The sequence below is a fragment of the Betta splendens genome, chromosome 4 (genome assembly GCF_900634795.4).
Source record: "Betta splendens chromosome 4, fBetSpl5.4, whole genome shotgun sequence".
Lineage (NCBI taxonomy): Eukaryota > Metazoa > Chordata > Actinopteri > Anabantiformes > Osphronemidae > Betta > Betta splendens.
Genome location: NC_040884.2, coordinates 21149446 through 21168441, shown reverse-complemented (window position 1 = coordinate 21168441; position 18996 = coordinate 21149446). Strand labels below are relative to the sequence as shown.

The following is an 18996-nucleotide window of genomic DNA, read 5'->3' as shown; positions in this document are numbered from 1 at the left end:
CAAGAGGCATCCATAAGTTGAATTATTGACTTTCGCCTTTAACCTGGTTTAAAGTTTCCCACGGGGAGAGTGTTTATACATCGGGGCAGAGCCATCAGCGCTTCCGTCTCCTCCGTCCCGGACACAGTTTGAAACGTTATCGCCGCGTCTCCGGTTGTCTAAATATAAAACTGCGTGTCCCTCCTACACAGCAGCCAAGTTATTCTCAGTTATCACCTCTCTGAGCAAATAAATGAATAGAGACCTGATTTATTCCCCTCAGGAGGCTGTGGATGAAGTGGATAAATACTCTCCCCAAATTCCTCCGGGTTCCGCGTGGTCAGAAGGTTCTATCATTTTTTACCACAGTCATTTCAGTATTTTGTTTATGTCGGTAACTGCTGGTAGAGAATAAAGTATAATATTAGCATTCATTCATCATTTGATTTACAGCTTAACTGTCTATAGCTGAATAAACAAAGAAGGTCATCCTGGGATTTTCCAAGTATATAAACAGAGGTGGAATATAATATACTTTATAAGTCACAGAAAATGTGAAACAAACAGGTGGCACCGTGATGGGGTCATTTTTACTGTAGGCAGGTGCTTCTCTAGGAACTATTAGGGGATGTTTCCATCTGCTGCTTGTGTGATAGCAGCTTTTATTTCTTCTGTCCGTTGTTGTCGTGTACACTTTATGTTTACCTTATGCTATGGTGTAGAAAGATCCTGATCTGAAGCAGCTGTGTGCGGCAGTATTAACGTTGACTGACACAGGATCTTATTATTATTCACATTCAGGGGAGTTTATGTGCTTACGTAAAACGTGTGCTATTGCTGAAATCCTGCAGTTGTTTCCCAGCCTGGTAAAACTGACTCAGGGCTTTCATTTCTTCTTTGTCTGTGGTCTCCACAGGATGTGGTGGCCTTTAACAGTCCAAAAAATATTGGTTCTGTATAGTTCATATATATTGTAATGCTTTGACAAAATACACACAAAAATACATAATAGCATCTTTATTACACTGAAATATAAAAGTATATATTTATCACTATCCTGGAGAGAAAAGACAGAGTCAAGAAAACAAGCTGGAGCCTCAGTTGTAGCAGTTTCCTTGTTGTCATAGGAGAGAGAGAGAAAAAGAAAGAAAGAAAGAAAGAAAGAAAGAAAGAAAGAAAGAAAGAAAGAAAGAAAGAAAGAAAGAAAGAAAGAAAGAAAGACAGGAAGGCCACAGTGACGGGTTGCCATAGATTCTGTGCACATGTAGGAAGGGAGGCAAACGGCCGTACATGCGAAAACAAACACACACATACATGCACACACACACTTTCTCTTCCATTCCCTTCCTGTGAGGATCTTCCCTTGTCTACATTCCTTAAAGCATCTCCAACCTCCCGCTGCGCCACAAACCTCAGCTGCTTCGGGGTCTGTTCGATGTCGTCCTCATAAGGCAATTCTCCTGTCTCACGCGGGTGTGTTCATGCAGCGCTTTTCTTCAAGACAGTTTTTAATTTGCAGTCAAACATCTGGGGCAGTTTTGGATTCAGAGTAGATTGACTTGTGGAGAAATTGCATTTGTTTCAGAGGCTAAAGCTAAATACAGGTACATCATGAAACTACATCCAGGAGCTGTTTAGCTCTGCTTCAAGCTTTACTGCATCTTAATAAGTAACAGACACACGAGTTCACATCAAAGTAAACAGCAGATTTCTCAAAAAGCCAAAGTACTTGAAATAGCACCTACAGCATCAGTATGTGTCATCTGAGCTTTTAAGGGACAATCCAGATGTGCTTGTGATTTTAGCCTGCTTCATTTAGCGGATGGAAGACCTGACTGCAAGTTAAAAAGGTGTGACGGTCAGAAGAAAAGAGTTTGGAGAGTAGAGCTGGTGCTTCAGGGTCACTTTGCAGGTCCAAAACTGGAATCCCCACACGGAGCGAAAAAAGGAGACACACACGCAGAAGAGTCAAAGGCCACAGAGTGGACACACAAAGAGCACAGAGGTCGTCTGAGGCCACGCGAGTCCAGTCCCACGTTCCCTTCACGCTTGGCAATAATAGAGCGTACCGGTGACATCGCCACGGCAACGGCGGGTCGCGTCATCGCTCCGTAACCACGGCGATGCACCGAGGCCGGTCAGTACCTGTGGCACAGCAAGCTCCGACAAAATAGCAGTAAACTGAACAGAGAGAAAGAAGTGAGCTCAGGACAAGGCGGCGTCGGGGGGTGGGGGGTGGGTGGTGGGGTACGTTGTGGCCGAGTCCACGGTGCTTCACGTTCGCTGATGCTGATCGTCACGATCATTTGGCACAAACTTCGTTTTGGCTGGAGGCTCAGCCGGCGGTGAAATGTTTTCCAATGACGGCCTCCTATGTGGTGATCAGAGTGCCAGAGCAGGTGATGACGCCTCAGTCTTCATTTGGGCAGGTTCTTCTTTATGTGCTCTACTTCCATCTGTGAAGCCAGACGCGCATGTGACGACAGCCAATACATTACAACCGCATTCTGTCCTTCAGGAGTCTCACCTGTAAACTAAGACGAATCCTCTTCTCCTCCTCCAGCGCGTTGCCCAGCTGCTTCATCTCCTGCCTGAACCGTCAGCGTCAGCGTCAGCGTCAGCGTGAAAGCGGATCACATGCACCCACCGTGTCCGCGTGAGACCTCACCTGTGCTGGCTCTTCAGCATCTCCACAGAGGTCCTCAGGTCCCTCAGCTGGCTTCTGAGCTCCTCCAGCGTCGGGGGGGTCAGGGGCGAGTGCCGCAGCTCCGGGGAGGGGCTCAGGCCCGAGGAAGACGCGGAGAAGGTGCGGTGGCTGGAGTTCGGCAGGGCCAGAGCACACGGCTTGGTGGGCAGGGGCGCTTTACCGTCGGGGACCTGACACAAACACAGGAAGCATCAGAGCCACCGGTCTGGAGGTACAGTAGGATGGCGGTGACAGTAAGATGAGCTGTGGCGCCCCCTGCTGGACGCGCTGAGCGGTGCTCTTACGGGGACGATGGGGATGCCTTTCCTCAGGGTGATGTCCACGGGTCTTGACGGGACCGCGTCATGATCCTCCTTTGCTCTGTCTTTCCTCACTTCCACCGCGGGAGCGTCCAGGTCAGTGGATGACTGAGAGACAAGCAACGGCGGTGAAGACACCCTTCATTTAGAACCCACCGCGGCGGCTGCAAACACTTACAGGTGTGATGATCTGCGAGCGAGGCCGGCGGTCGGTGACTCTGGGCCGCGACGCCGTGGGATGACTCAGCTTCTCCGTTGACGTAACCACGGCGTCCAGATCGATCTCTGCGCAAACACACAGGGAAACGGGACACTTCAGCCTGTGCAGGCAGCACAGGATGGAGAGCACTCCGACAGGCACTGATGCACCGAGCCCCGAACCGACGGCTCAGCGCTCCCCGCACTCAAACTCACCCACGTCATGTGACCTGTCAGGGGCAGAATCTGGGGTCGAAGCCCCGCCCTCAGACTTGGGGCTTTCAGACCTGAGCAGGTAAACCATACAACAACGTTAGGCTGTTCACGCTTTGGATTCTTGAACGCTTGCTGAGTGTGCGTGTGTGTGCGTGCGTGTGTGTGCGCGTGTGTGCGTGTGTGTGTGTGTGTGTGTGTGTGTGTGTGTGTGTGTGTGTGTGTGTGCGTGCGTGCGCGTGCGTGCGTGTGTGTGTGTGTGTGTGTACTGACGCAGGAGTCTCTCGAGCGGGCGGTCTCTCGGGACGCCGCGGGGGTTGAGAGAGGGAGGAGCTTGACTTTGGGGGGAGGGGTTTCTTGGGGAGGATGGACGGGAGGGAGGGCTTAGGGATGTCGCCAGCCTTCACCTCTTCACCTGCACACGCACACAAAACGAACAAACACACGGGTTTACACGGGGGATAACAACCGTGAACAAGCATTCACACACAGACGCGCGGCCATGGAGGCGGTAGCTGCAGCATCTGAGCTAAATTCGAGGTCAAAACAGGAAGTAGGAAAGTCTGAATCCGCCCAAAGCTGCAAGAACAGGAAGGAGGAAACAAGAGGAGAAAGAAGGAATTAAATGAAAGCGTCACATGCAGTCGCTGAGGCGGCTCCTCTGTAGAGTTATAGTAGGTTACAGTGCAACTGGAAGCGTCTGTCTGACACCAGCAGTTAACATGGCATCTTAAGCTTCAAGAGTCAAACCACAGCACCCAGCGCTTCCTGTTGCACAGACACAGACTCGTGTTGACACGCTCTTTTAATCAAAGCTCTGCAAGGGATTTTTCTTTTGCTAGTGCTGGTGACTTTGTCTCCGACACCAGTGCAAAGAGCAAAAACCCTAGTGTTAAAGAGGTTAGTGAAGGATCAGTAAGGAGCTGCAGCTCAGGCTACCTCTGTCCTGGTCTCTGTGTGGCAGGTGCTCAGGTCTTTCAGGAGGAACCTTCTTGACGTCTGACTTTTTCTCTACAGGTTCAAATGCATAGGTTTTGGACTCGTCAGCATTGGTTTGTGCTCAGAACATGAATATGAGGCAAAGATAAAGCGTGGTTCTACCTGTGGCGACTTTAGCAGCCGGGGCGCTGGGAGGAGGCGGCTTCTTCGGTCTCTGGAAACACAGACACGAACACATGAACGGTCTGCCGCGTCTTTAAGACACTTTGAGCTGTAAAAGTCAAGGTTTCCTGTCTAACCTCCTTCTCAACTTCTAGCAGCTTGACAAAGTTGTCTGGAAACACGCCTTGTCTTCCTCCGATCTCCCCCATCCACCAGCCGGCATCGGCGCAGTCCTGCACAAGAGGACGCGCTCGTTCTGCATTTAGTCCACACTCACCCAGTCACTGCCAGCATCCACACCTGTTCCACATCTGACCCACCTTGGTGACGATGTTGATGATATCGCCCTCCTTGATGCTCAGCTCGTCTTGGTTCTGGGCCTCATACGGGAACAGGACCTTGCACTGCTCACGCCCTGAGTGAAAACACGCGTACATCTGCTTTTGTTTTTCTACCACACGCATTGGAGCTTTTCGCCGCCGGGGCCGTCGTTACCTTTAGATTTGCTGTCAGGCTCGGCCCTCATGGTTTCTGCACTCGCTGCCTTCCCCTCGCTGATCTGCGCGGTGAACAGACAGAAGGAAACCTTTAGTCTCGGCTGCTACAGAACCTTTGAGATCATTGGTGGCGTTCGTCTGATGTAACGATTATGATTTGGTTTGAGGCTTCCGGAGTTTACAACAAAACCGACAGCGCGTTGTGACCTGGTTTGTTTTAGCTGTGGTTGGTGTGAAGACAGACACCAGTATATGTGCAGACGCTGTGGACTTCACCCAGTGCACTGCTTCACACCAGTTTACACATTTAGAATAGTAAATAAATAGAATTCTATGTTACTATAGTTGACCTAAATTACAAAGCAATGAAGCAGAATGTGTCCTGTTCGCACAGATTTTAACTGGAAGCCGCCTGGCTGACGTGGACCCAACGGGCCGGGTGTTAAAGGCGCCGTTGTTTCCCGGCTGGAGTGGATCCCTCCACAGTGTTTGTGGAACCGCGGTGGCTCTTCCACAGGAAAGCACACACGTATGCGTTGTGATGCACAGGGCCCGGTCTGTGCCCAGCACACACGCCGCTCTGTTCCGTCGGCCCGACGCGTTCCAGCCCGCCTCCCCCGCCGGCTTCTGCTCCCTCCGAGCCGCGTCTTTCGCTGCCTCCCTAATGAGACCCATGTGGCGCTTCGAGCGTCGAGGCATCATTACAAAGTCAGACGCGTCCGTGTCCACTAGTGTCAACTGTGGACCGGCCAGAGAGAGAACTATTCTCAGGAGTAATGACGGTCACACAACTTCTTGTTCTTATTTTTATAATGTTCTGAAACGGCTGTATTTTTCACTCCGTGTGAGGAACACGTAGCCAGATTAGCTGTTTGAACGACGGTTTGAATACATTTCAAACTGTTTGACTCCTCGACCTGTTCCAGGGCCTGAAATGTTGCTTGTTGATAATAATAATGATTCTGTTCTGTTGCCATTGTACACGTTGGTTGCAAACATGAATACGAGCCGTCGACGTGAAAAGATCAGATCTGGACTGAGTAAATTCTGAGAAAATCGTCATTGTGTCCGTTGGTTCGCGGACCTGAGCCCCTGCAAACTGTTGTGGCTGCAAGCGACTGTGATCTACTTTTGTGAGGTTCTAAGTGATGTTTATCTGATCCATCATGACCTCGAAGCCTGAAACAAAGAACGCTCAGAACCAACAGCCACACGTCCAGCCCAGCGCCAGAGCATTGTTTGAATCTGTTAATGTTACACGTAATAAATGAACATCCAGCCGACTGAAACAAGCAAACGGTGGTTGTCAGGGCTCAGCAGGATGCGGTGCTGGAGGAACCTTGCACCAACCTGCACCGGCACAACGAGAGGCAGGAAACTCTAGAGCAGACCTGCACCGCTCTGCAGGCCGCTGTCGCCTCCACAGAGAGTCATGAGACGCGCCGAGCCTGAGGAGAGCGCCAGGTCGACCCCAAGATGGACGCCCAGCGCTCACAGGCTGCGTCACGCAGTTTGATGGAGTCCTTTAAAACCCACCCCGCACAATAATCACAGCACGTCTTCAGGGTCGGGTCCTTTTCACAGCGGGTAAAACAAGACATGTTAAAACGAAACTGTTCCACTTCCTTTTTTCGTGCAACACATAGCATTTGATATTGGATTTCTGTCTGACTCACCTCAGCAAAAACGAGTCAGAGGAAACGCAGCTCTTTGCTTATAGATGTGTCACACTGATAAAAAACAAAAGTTATTGAAATGCACTTAAATACACTGGAAGCAGCACCTAGGGGACGCACGGCGGCCGCGGCCGCTGAGCCTCCGGCCGTCGTGGCTCCGTCCCGGGTGGCGACGCCGTCGCCTCCTCCACAGACTCAACAGGGATGAAAAAAAAGCGTCTCCCATTAAAGCAACATCACAGCCTCGCGCTCAGCGGGCGGTCGACACACATCCGTCACAACAGACTCACACTCAGTGCGTCTGCAGCGGAATTGCTTTTCACAGGCCTTTGACCAACTTCACACGTCAGCGTCTGCGAGGTTAGAGGTCAGTTTATGTGTAGAAGGTGGGGACTGCTCAGGTTTTGGCTCCTTCTGCAGATAAACGGGGTGAACTATCAGGCGGTTATGGAAATGAAGCCAGAGGCGCTGAGGGGGCGACACGTCTCTGGGGGGAACGCGAACATCGACACCTGGCTCCAACTGCTTTTGGAGGAGATCGTTCACTGGCCACTTTATTAGGCACACCTGTCCAGTCCAATGCAGTTCAGCAGACATTAAATCTACTTAGATGAACTGGTTTGGACCCACTGTCATACAGTGGCCTGCGAGTGTAAGATCAACATCTCATTCATTTAGTTTTTATGAAAAAATGAGAGAAAGTAAAGACACATTCAGTAGAAGTAATGTAGCATGAGGCCAAAATAAGACTCTATGAAACTTAGATATGTACTGTAATTGAAAGCTATTAGTAAACCACAATGTTTCCATACTGTATCTAATTATATACTTTCTGTTTTTGTAGTTAAAAGAAAAACGACTAGAGAACCTTAACGGCAAAACCACAACACGCTCAAATGCTGAAGATTAGCAACAAAAGAAGCAACAGAAGAAGGAAATAAGAGCAGAAGAACAGAAAACAGGAGCCTACCGTCCTCTGGCTCCACTTAAACACAGACGAAGCTTTGCTGCATCAGCTCTGACAGTGTGTGTGTGTCTGTGCGCGTGTGTGTGGGTGTGCGTCACTGCGAAACTGTATCACACCCCTTCTCTCTCTCTCTCCCTCTCTGTATCTCTCCCCCTGTGGAGCTCTCACTTCTGCTTTGTGTGTGTGTGTGTGTGTGTGTGTGTGTGTGTGTGTGTGTGTGTGTGTGTGTGTGTGTGTGTGTGTGTCATTTCCTGTGCTGTACAGCTGAAACAGACAAATAGGAGGAGCCAAAGCCAGGACTTCCTTCCCATGTTACGCACAATACAATGATCACAGCATCAGCGTGCGTGTGTGTGTGTGTGTGTGTGTGTGTGTGTGTGTGTGTGTGTGTGTGTGTGTGTGTGTGTGTGTGTGTGTGTGTGTGTGTGTGTGTGTGTGTCTCACCTTGTCTCCCTCTGAGTCCAGGTCCATAGAGCGAGGTCTGAGCTTGATGGGCTGGTCTTTGAAAATGTCACCAAAGCCGAACCCTCTGATCTGAAGGTTAATTAAAGGCACAAGTCATCAGCTTCATGCAGGAGCATTTCTGGTCCCAGAATCATCAAACCGCTCTGGTCATAAACAGAGGGCTTCAGGCTAATGAAAACCACATGGGCATTAGGCTGCACGTTGGCGTTTAAGGAACTGTTCCACTTTGCTGGTGGGTTCCATTTTTAATGTGTGATTCACAAAGATAACAAAGCTGACGTGCAACTAAACCCAGCAAAACTCCCAGTATTTACAGGAGTCAGCCATCGGCCTCAGCCGGTGGTGGTTGGAGGAGGAGAGAAAGGATCAGCAGCGGTTTATCCAAATCAGCCTTAAAACACGTCAGCGAGCAGATCTCACACACACACACTTCCTCGCAAGCAGCTTGTAGCCATCGGCCTGGAACCGCTCGGCGGTTCAATGAATCTGACCTGGTCGCGTTTCAGTGGCTCGTTCTGTGTAAAGAACCGCGTCTGATGAAACGCTTTGAATGCTGAAGTCACAGTCAAACACATTCATCCTGATGAGTCACAACATCTGTCGCCGCACACCACGTGTTGGAACTGGAGGCGGGATTTTTTTTGTTTTTTTTTGTGCCGAAGGAGCAGCGTCACCTTCCTGTTTTGCGCTAAAGGAAGTGCTGAAGGATCCTGTAGGAATAAACGCGCTCAGAGATGAAGTCTTCAGATAGGATCGCACGACGGAAGCGCGTGTGCAGAATGTGTGCACCTTTTCGCTGTTCACCTTCTTAGGCTGGATTTCTGCTGACCCTGTTTCAGACCGACTGTCGCCGCCATCGCTTTCACTGCCTGGACTGTCTTTACCTGGACACAATGTACACACTCCATGTTAGAGCACTGATCTTAGCACTGATTTGTCCATTATTGTGCTTTGCGTGGACTCACTTCTGCGGAGGTCGTCCTGCGAGGTGGGCGTGTCCGCCGAGGGCGCCTCGGACTCGCTCGCGACCTCTTTGGTGAAATTGGAGGGAAACATTCCGGTCTTGCCGTTAAGAACCCCCTCCCACCAACCTTCCTCCACCTGAACACACGCGATGCACATTTAGGAGGAACCAAAACTTGTGGTGCGTCTTCACTGAGGCCTCTTCTCACCTCAGCTATGATCTCAATGACGTCTCCTATCTTCAACTCGAGCTCGTCTTCGTGCTGAGGCACGTAGCTGAACGCCGCCTTACACCTGCGCTTACGGATCTGCTCCCCTGCAGCAAACACACGGCTCAGATGTAGTTAAACACAGTTCTGCTTCAGTGCCATGAAACCTCGTGCATTAATGTTTTGGTCAGTGACTTGACAGAAGTCCCCGTGGCTGAATTCTGATCCCCTGACCTTTGACCTTTCAATTAGAGGACAGACTGACACCGCATGCTTCCCACTGGCCTTGCAGTTGTTTGTCCTGCTCATTACTCTTTGACTCATTCCACACCCGCTCAGACGCCAAGACGAGGCCCTGCAGTTCCTTCTCTGTCCACCAGGTGTCAGCCTCCTTCACGGTAAGTTTTAAGGCATCACGTGAAGGTGTGTGTGCAGCCAAACATGATTTGTGCACAGACTCTTAGGTTAATTTGTGTCTCGGTGTGGATTGTTGTGTGTTATTGTGGTTGACGTTTTATCTTTGTGCAGTCGTCCTACGTCTTCTGGACATTCTGTGTCTACGGGTCATTGAGTTCGGTACCTTTCCGACCCGGTCGCACGCCGGGGTTGGCCACGGGACTGGCCCTGCCGTTGGAGAGCTCCGCTTTAACGACGCTGGCCTGACCTCCATCCCGCTTCCCGTCTTTCTTTATTTCCTATGGGGAGCGACAGAGAGATGATTAGTAGAGGAGGAGGACGAGGAGGAGGGGCTGAGGAAGAATGTTTAGAGGGAGGTGAGAAAATACATAAAACAGGAGGAAGTAATTTATAAACAAGTGAAGCTATAAGGCAGCGCTGCCTTCAGAATTAGCACAGCTGAATGTGTCCTCAAGGTTATGATGCCATCAGTTATGCAATGAACGTGCTCATATATTCAATAAATGCAAATGATGTTTGCTCCCCTGTATGTGTATGAGGCATCCTTCTCTGGCCTGCGCCGCCCGTCTTAGACTTCAAGCCTCTGTTTACCAGCAGATCAACAGCGAGCGCTCGCGAAGCTCGGGCAAACGCCAGCACAAGCGCTGCACCGCCGCCTCCATCGGGGCTGCAACCTTTCCCTCGGTTTCCGCTCGCTACATGTGCGCCCTCGTGACTCTTGCCTGCACAGAGCGGGGGAATCACAAGACGCCGTGCAGATGAGGCAGGCGGCGGCGCCCAGCGAGCGAGGAGGGAGACGCTCACATCCAGGCACGAATGCTAGACGTGACGGTTCACATCCCCGCGCTGCATTCGGCATGACGCGGTTTCGTAAGCCCCGGCCTCTGGCGCAGCAGACGGACCCCGGCACACTGACTCACACAGTCCGTCCCCTCGCGCACACGCGCCTCAGCAAGGCCTGGTGCGGCGCGAAAGCCTTAATGAGCCACACGGAGCCCAAAATACACCGACGGGGAGACGCGTTTCCTAGACAACAACTGAAGCTCGTGAGGAAATGAGACGTTTTAGGGGCCGGACACGATGTTGGAGCGAGTGGGATTTGTGTATGAAGCAGCCCAAAGCGCAAATTGGACACTGGCAGAGATTCGCGCTCTCAGTAGTTGAGGGGCCAATTAAGAGTGTGCCGTTGGGTTCAGTGTGTGTTGCTCCGGCTGAAGGGAGTCACAGATGAAAGCATCCGCGTCAGGTTTAGCCTCTCATTGGACTGCGAGCCCCCGCTCCACGGTTACCTTGGTGCTTTCAGCTGGTTAACTAGGCTAATGCAGCGTCAATGTAAAAGCAGGGGCCGACATCGATTCTGCAGCCGCCGCGCAGAGGATCGCTCCTTCATGTCTCGCACGCGCGTCCATTCAGAAACCGAGGCACAGACCGGGCGAGCGAACTCGGAGACTCCACAAGGCACAAGGCAGCCTACGCATGCAGCCGCAGCGCCGCGCGTGGCCCACGGCGCCTGGAAGAGAGGCCGCGTTCGCTGCGTGAGAATGAAATGTTAAATCTTTATTCCGGCTCGTTCGATTTTAATGGTGACGGCTCTGCAGAGGGAAACAATGGGAGCGCTACAGTAACCGCGCTGTTCTTGGAAGCCTTTGTTACAGCACAGACTCTATTCATGCTCTAATGCACTTCTTCCTGTGGGGATTATGGAGGTAACCCGGAGTTAAAGGAAACCCGTCTGAAAAAAAAAAAAAAAAACTGAGGAAGACAACGTGATTCATCATATCTGAACAGGAAACACCTGCGTGTGCCGCACTGCGCTCGCTCCTACGGTACGTTAACATGGCAGCCTGTGTGTCGGTAGCACCCCCCCTGCTGTGGCTCCACTATCATCAGACCTCTGACCTCTTCCCATCTCCAAATCCGAGATAATGCAAAACAATGCGCGGTAGCAGCTAACTCCCGGCGCGTAGGCCGAACTCAGAGACGGAGAAGAGAAATGAGGAAACGGTGATCGTATGCTGAGCAAACACTGCGAAATACGCAGTAAAAATACAGTTTCCCTCTTTTCATGAGCAACATTTTTATTGCACAACGGTCTCTGTCACACTGACTGCAGCAGAGCATAATGAGAGCAGCTTTACCGTCATTAGTTTAATTTCACTGACATCTCAGTGTTTTTGAGGAGCCTGGTGTGAAACCCTGAGCTGCCAAAGACCAAATACGCTGCGTTTGCATCGCTGCCGAGCGACGTGCTTCACTGTTTGGGGCAACTATACGTCTTACGCTTCCATTTCGCGTCACTGTGTGAGGCCACATCCACCATTTGGGCGTCCTGCTTCACGTTCTGCCTGGTTGCGCGGTCCAGGCAGGAGCTGCGTTTGCTGCTGCAGCTCGCATGGGCTCCGTGTTCACGCTGCCAAGCGGCCTACGTTACAGATTCCTGTGGACTCTTCATGCCACAGTAGTTGTTCCACGAGTGCGGCCGGTGCCAAACACGCGGCTTAATTCATCATTCACTTTAAAGTCTTCCCACACGCTGACGGCGGCGTCCAACACGAACTAGTGTGATGTTCATCGCTTTGAACAGACACCCAACATCAGATAATGCTGTAAAAAGAGGGGTTTCGTGTGTTTTCACATATTACACAGGTTAAATAACTATAAATATTAAAAGGTCATTTTTGGGTCCTGCCCAAATGTTGCCATTAGCCTTGTTAAGCGTCTGATAACGAGCAGCTTGTTTGCAGGAAACAGCAGTTGAAAGTGTTTGTGAAGAGTTTCGAGCTCTGATCACCGACGCTATCGCCACAGCCTGCGACAGAGCATTTCCCTCAGTGACTGTGGCTTTTAGATCATGTGATCTTAAAGCACTGGTGGCACATCTGATGCTCAGTGGGTGAACCTGTGGTTTTACAATATCTACTCCTCTACTAGTTGCCATGTGAATCAAGTCTGACCTGAATCAACAGCACCAGCCGGGGCTAACGCTTCGAAACAGGAAACAAACATGATTCAAATAGTTACTATTAGTTGAGCTGCCTCCACAATGGGACTTTTCATCAGTTTTCTGTCCTACACTGGCGGGGGCTGCTCACGTCCCATCACTTCCTGTCACCTTCGAAGCCTACTTCTCCACAGCCCCCACTTCCTTCACCCGCATTGCAAAGCCTAATGTCACCAATTCCCATAACTGCAGTCTTGTGACAGACCGGTCTGGTATTCCCGCATTACTCACAGTCTCCCTCTGTTTCTCACACAGCGCATACACGGTCAGCGGGACTTCACAGGCCCATTGTCCGGCGCTGTGACAGTGAATGAGAGCCGTGACGTTCAGTCAGCACAAATAAAGCCTGGCTGCACGGAGAACCACCCGACCAGACACGCGCTGTCAAAAACACTAGTGACACCTTCTACTTCCGCTCATGGTACAGTGAACAAGACGCTTCCCTCTTCTCGGCACCCTAAACACCCACTTTTACCACTACCCCGACCAACACATTCGCTTTTGCCCGTCCCAGTTACAGCTGGTTGCATGAGGCACAGGCTGCAGCTTGGTCGGCTGCACGGGAGGTTCAGGCCCCACACGTCCATTAGTGCAGTCGCACGGTTTGGTGGTGAGTCAGCGCTGATCTGGGGAGGCAGGGAGGGCACAGACCTCCACATCAGAACACACACTCACCGTGAGCTACCAGGGTCCGTACGCACACAGCACCAACAGCATGAACTCCACGAACTAAAGCATCAGCACTAATAACAGTAGCATGTGCAGCAAAGTGTTTCTGTGATCTGAGGGTCAGGTCACATTGCAACCAGGAAACAGAAATGTGTAGTGGCAATACAGCATTTACGCAACTGTTGTACGATCATAAGAAAGAGTGCTGTGTTAACCATTTCAAGCTCTCTGCTCATTATGACTCATCGTTAATAGTTTCTGGTTAGTTAGTGTTGGGCTATGTGATCCTAAACCTTTATGTCCATCCACATTATAGCTCTGTGAGTCTTTACATTTATTTAGCTCATTGTTATGGGCCTGTTTTGGTCAGCACAGTGTTTACTCTCCCAGTGGTCCAGAACATAGAGTAAGGTTGGAGTGGTTTACTCACCCTGACGAAGTTATCTGGGAACAGGCCCCTGCGTCCACCCAGCTCGCCCTCCCACCAGCCACCATCGTCTCGCCGTATGTTCACGATGATGTCACCCACCGTCAGGCTCAACTCATCGTCCTGCTGAGCCTCATAGTCAAACTCCACCACGGCCTCCACTGTGCACAAATCATGAGAAACATAGAGTTAGTGCGTTTAAAAATGAATCTATACTGTAAAAGGTCATTATGGGGAAGTCAAGTCCACATTTAGTCTCTGACTAAATGGGTCAGAGAATACGACGCAGTGATAATCATTCAGTGGAACACACTTTACTGTGACTTGCAACAAAGAGATATAGTGAAAATTGCTACTTGCTTCTTACCTAATGAGGGTTTGATTTCCTGCTATTCAGAAAATGACCAAAATTCCATCATTACAACTAAAGATGCAAAAGAGGAAATGACACGATTATCTTTTAGAGCAACAAATTGGAAACTGTACTGAGGGTCCAGTTCAACACACGCAACAAGCCGAGTCCAGTAGATCCAGTCAAAATGAAAATGACCATGAAATGCAACATGAAAAATAAATGGACAGACAAACTGGAGCACTCGTGGTTCCAGTCAGTCAACATGGCTTAACGTGAACATGACTTCCAGGTTTTCCCTTTATATAATAAATTATATAATCTTCAGGTAAAAATAGTTTTGAAGTAAATAGGAAAATGCAGTAAAGACTGCAGCCACTGAGCCTGTGAGGCTGCTTAGTGTCAATCAGAGAGAAGAGCAAAGCATGCGGATGGATTTAACTGAAAAGAAGAAGAAACTGGGCCGACTCTGTGGCGCCGGAACGAAAGCTGAACGTTGAAACGTGAAGGTAAACCTTCAGTTTGCATTAGTAACTAAAAGGGAAAAATAAAAAGGGGAAATTACACACACCAGGTCACTCATTCCCACACGAGGCTGCTAATTCTGATAAAAAAACAACTGCACTGAATGCATCTTATGGGTTAGCAACCGTTGGCACACACACAGACACCAAATCACACAGTGGTGCTGATCCTTGTCTAAAGCGTGTGGTGACCTGAGGAGGGGGTGGGGTCAAAGGTCAAAGGGTCCAGTGGTTTTTTTGGGGTGTAACAGCAGCATGACTCACACACACATGGTTTCCTCAAACTCAACTGCCCTGATGACAATGCAAGCAGCAACAGTAAGAACCACAAGACCACACACTTGTGAAAGCTGCTGGGCTGGAAGCAGGTCAGGGGATCGCCGAGAGTTTACGCGCTGCAGGAAGTCCTGCACGGGGACAGACGCCGCTCCTCTGCGACGGCCCGCGTCCGCTCACGCCGTCGGCACAGCGATCCGGTGCAGACGAACCACAGCCTGAGTCTGGGCGGTGATGTCAGTGGGGAAGTGGTGGCGAGCGGCAGCGAGTGGAAGTGGGGGGAAGGTTCTCAGTAAGGAGAGGTGTGTACAGCGAGACGACAGGCAGCGTTACTGTACATGTGAGTGACGGGAGTGGACGGCACTGTGCAGCGCGCACACCCACGTCAGTCACAGAGGCACAGGAACGCGCGCACGGGAGACGAGCCGTGTCTGGAAGTAACCACGGGTTCGACAGGCAGCCGCAGGGAGACGGCCGATCAGACTGGAAAAAAGGCAGGTTTATGCACCTAACGCAGCCTCAGAGTGCAGCGGGCGTCAGTGCCCGTGGGCTGTGGACGAGCCCGTCCTCTGCAGAGATATGAGCCACATACGGCACCGCACGGCCTGAAGAGACTCAATCAAACACCTCACAGCGCCAGCGAGGGCGCCGGTGGCTTCATTATCTGCAAATAGCAAACTGAAAACGGACCCATGTCTGAAAAGTGGCCTGTCTAACACATGCACTAACCACGGGTGAAGTGGGCTTTCTGTGGTTAACACTAACACAGTTTTGCCTAGAAAGGGGTGCAACAAAAACACATGGCCTCAAACAGCGTTAAGTTAATTTCACAAAACAAAATCAATTAAAAACATCTGATTGTCTTACTTTGTATCTCAGACAAGAGGATCTGGTATCTTAAGAGTTTTAAGAGAATCAGTGTCAGTGGATGAAGCTAAAGCATGCAACCAGTGTGAAACCGCCCCGATGCCTGTGAGCAAGGCCAAAAATGGCAGAGGCGAGATGGGGAGTGAATATTTGAAAACCTGCAGACAAAACAAAACTCCCACTCAAGTGGTCAAGGCGTGCGCGCACACACACACACACACACACACACACACACACACACACACACACACACACACACAGGCAGACGTCTAACCTTTGCTCTAATCGGAATCAAAACTCAATTCTAACCTCCCTAAAATCACATCTTGACCATCAAAAAAGCCTTCGGACTGGTGGGGACCTACCAAGTGGCCTCACCTTGATAGCAAAAGCAAGGCTTATGGTCCCCACGTCGAAGGGAAAACATGTACACACACACACACACACACACATACACAGGAAGGACAGCAACCCGGGTCTGCAGTGCTTCACAGTTGCAGTGGCTTTAGACAAGAGGAAACGTGTACAGTACAGACACACACGCTGATATTTCACTGGTTTCCAGCAGGCCCGTGTTTACGTGTGTGTGTGTGTGTGTGTGTGTGTGTGTGTGTGTGTGTGTGTGTGTGTGTGTGTGTGTGTGTGTGTGTCACTGCTGCTGATGATGTCAAGAGCAGCTGTGTGTCTCTGCCTATAAAACATTCACGCTGGCCCGGAGTCCGCTGGAATCCACAGCCACCCACTCCCACCACAGATCCAGTCACAGACTTCAGGAAAATTCCAGCCGTCCTCGGCAGTTATTCTGCGGCTGTGTGTTTATGCTTTGCCGCCCTCCCTCGACGGCCCAGTAATCCCACTAACGCCGAAACCTTCTGACAACCCCCGGATAAGAAACAGTGTGTGCTCATCTGAGAAGAAACTAAAAAAATCGAGAGTGTTTCAGTTTGAGAAAAGTGAAACATGTCTAGTGGCTGTTTCGCGTTCCTTCCTATGACGACAGAGAAACCGAGCTTGTGCAGGAGGTTAACCTGCAGAACAGCTGTGGACGAGCTGAGCTGCTGACGCTCACCTCTTCTTTACTTAATTGCTCTCTGAGGCCACTTCATTAGATGTGGCTGCACATCAGGTCTGAAGAGCTGTTAACTGTGTCACAGTGTATGTTGTGGTGGGGGTGTTTTCAACTTTCCTCACCCCTCCTGCATGTGTGCACAGACAAGTCTGCGTTCTCTAATTAGAGACGTATCCCAGTACAAAGTAGCCCAGAACAATGCAAGCCCAGTAAGTCACACTCTGGAGGAATGGCACTGGTGCTAAATCCAGCCTAACGCATTTATCGCTCGTGCAACCAGCTATAATTTATGCATTGTGTGCAACAACAAGAGCGCAGTGGGAAGTGATGACGGAGATGAGGTGCCACGACCAGGCCTGTTTCACTGGAGCTGGACTCAGTCAAACGCTCGGCAGCACCCGCGCAGGATAGTCCGAGTGAATGCAAACGTGTCAACATCTGCAACTCATCACCGCGACCCCGACGCTCGTCTCGAAAATTTCGCATCCACGCAGCGACACCCACGCGCCGCTCTTCAACCGTGAACAGAGGACGCGTGGAACGCCAGCGAGTGAGACGCCGAACCCGCGCGGCCACTTACTAACAGCTCGGCAACACGTCTGAGGCGACGTCAGGGAGGGGAGCGGGGGAGCAGGGGGGGAGGAAGGAGAGACGGACTCAGCCCAGAGCACATCTGGAGCGGGCGTTCATTCCTCCCCATCCAGATGCGCAGAGGCGCTGGAGGCTATTTTGGGCATTCTCCCAAATAAAAGGCAGAAAAAAGCAGCGCATCTCACCCATTTATGTCTCCCGGTGTGCTGGTGGCGCTCCTACGGGCTGGTTGGCAACGGGGAAGGCGGTCGCTTCAAGTACAGAGAGGGGGTTTGCACCGGACCGAGCCCCAGCCTCTCGCTCGCAGTGCAGATCCGCTACAGCAGCGCTGGAACGGGAGGAGCGTCAGATGAAACCATATTCCTTCCTCTTTTTTTCTCTCGACAGAGGAGGCAGAGCGAGCGGACAGCGAGCGGAGGAAAGAGCTGACGAGCAAACCTCTCTCTCTCTCTGTTGCGTTCAGGTGCACTGCGTAAATTGCGAGATTTAAATTTGCATAATTTTTTTTTTAATTATAAGCAGATATGTGACGCAATTTCTTGTACGCCAAGAACAGATGGCGGTGGTGTTATGGGACCACGGACCTCAATAGGCTACTAAAAATAAACTGGTCAACACTTTTTCCAGTAAACATGCTCCAGTTGTTCATGATCATTGCAAAAGATTTTATTTAAAATCTGTATTTTTGTTGTGTAACCATGCATAAATCAGATGACGGCATGTTTAATTATGGATTGTAAATCAGATGAATACTTCATAATTGTATATTATGCATGTATCTAAACATACAGTAATTGTGCAAGTCCAGAGGAACACAACAACCTTTTGTGTTGATATAGAGAAGTATTATAATCAAAGACACATCTATAAACAGGTTTATACAGTAACTTAGACATAAATGAAGAAGTATAGAATAAACAAATTAGCTTTTTGAAGTACCTCAAACATTAACATTTCATCATAAACAAATTTTTGAAGTACCTCAAACATTAACCTTTTATCATATCCTCTTCCTTGTAAATTAGCTTTTTCTCTCCCTGAACCCAAATTAGAATCTAATAATTATATCTCTCTTTCTAGGATAGTTCTGTCCTTCTCTTATTGTGAATGGTATTATTTCCAACATTCTTTGAATGTAGCATATGTTTGAGCTCAAAGCCTCGAACCCTGTACCCACAATCTCGCGATAATTAGCAAACATACATAAATGGCGATAATATGAGTATATGAGTTAGTAGTGATGTCAGGTCAGATGATTAACATATTTGATGAGTGATGAAATAGTTTAAGACACATAAAAAAACTGTAGTGGCAAGTAACTCAGTAACACACACACACACACACACACACACACATGCACGTGCTGAGCCCTGCAGTGTTGTTGTCTCCTGGATCAGACCGCATCCAGGGGAGAATGTGCTGGCGGCAGCGGAACAAGCCCGATGAAGCGATGGAGCAGAGAAAGAGATGAGGAATCAGCTGCCACTTGTGTGGAGCACTGTGACTGAACAAGCTGCTCTGTAGAAAAC

General features: G+C 50.0%; 2 protein-coding genes across 7 annotated transcripts in view; both read right to left on the bottom strand.

Annotated features, from left to right (window-relative positions):
- Window positions 1-182, bottom strand: part of map3k15 (mitogen-activated protein kinase kinase kinase 15) — a 13740-nt gene extending 13558 nt beyond the window's left edge. For 3 of the 5 annotated variants that reach the window (XR_008694480.1, XR_008694482.1, XR_008694481.1), the window contains exon 1: window positions 1-182. This exon is cut by the window's left edge and continues 612 nt beyond it. The gene's annotated coding sequence lies outside the window, so the exon portion shown is untranslated. The other 2 variants (XM_029148375.3, XM_029148376.3) reach the window with 2 other exon arrangements.
- A 799-nt stretch (window positions 183-981) lies between these two features.
- sh3kbp1 (SH3-domain kinase binding protein 1) lies at window positions 982-17908 on the bottom strand. 2 transcript variants are annotated; one of them, XM_029147624.2, is made up of 19 exons: window positions 17653-17908; window positions 13792-13949; window positions 9855-9969; window positions 9275-9381; window positions 9068-9203; window positions 8892-8986; window positions 8082-8171; window positions 4993-5056; window positions 4818-4912; window positions 4635-4730; window positions 4498-4549; window positions 4336-4407; window positions 3670-3811; window positions 3400-3470; window positions 3164-3270; window positions 2971-3093; window positions 2648-2856; window positions 2507-2570; window positions 982-2435 (listed from the first exon to the last, which is right to left on the bottom strand). In XM_029147624.2, exons 1-19 carry the CDS (start codon window positions 17654-17656, stop codon window positions 2397-2399), a joined length of 1839 nt encoding a protein of 612 aa, XP_029003457.1. In that variant the 5' UTR covers window positions 17657-17908; the 3' UTR covers window positions 982-2396. The 2 variants fall into 2 exon arrangements, with proteins under 2 accessions (XP_029003457.1, XP_029003458.1); XM_029147625.2 differs by having other exon boundaries at window positions 8907-8986; window positions 17653-17907.
- Window positions 17909-18996: the final 1088 nt, after the last annotated feature.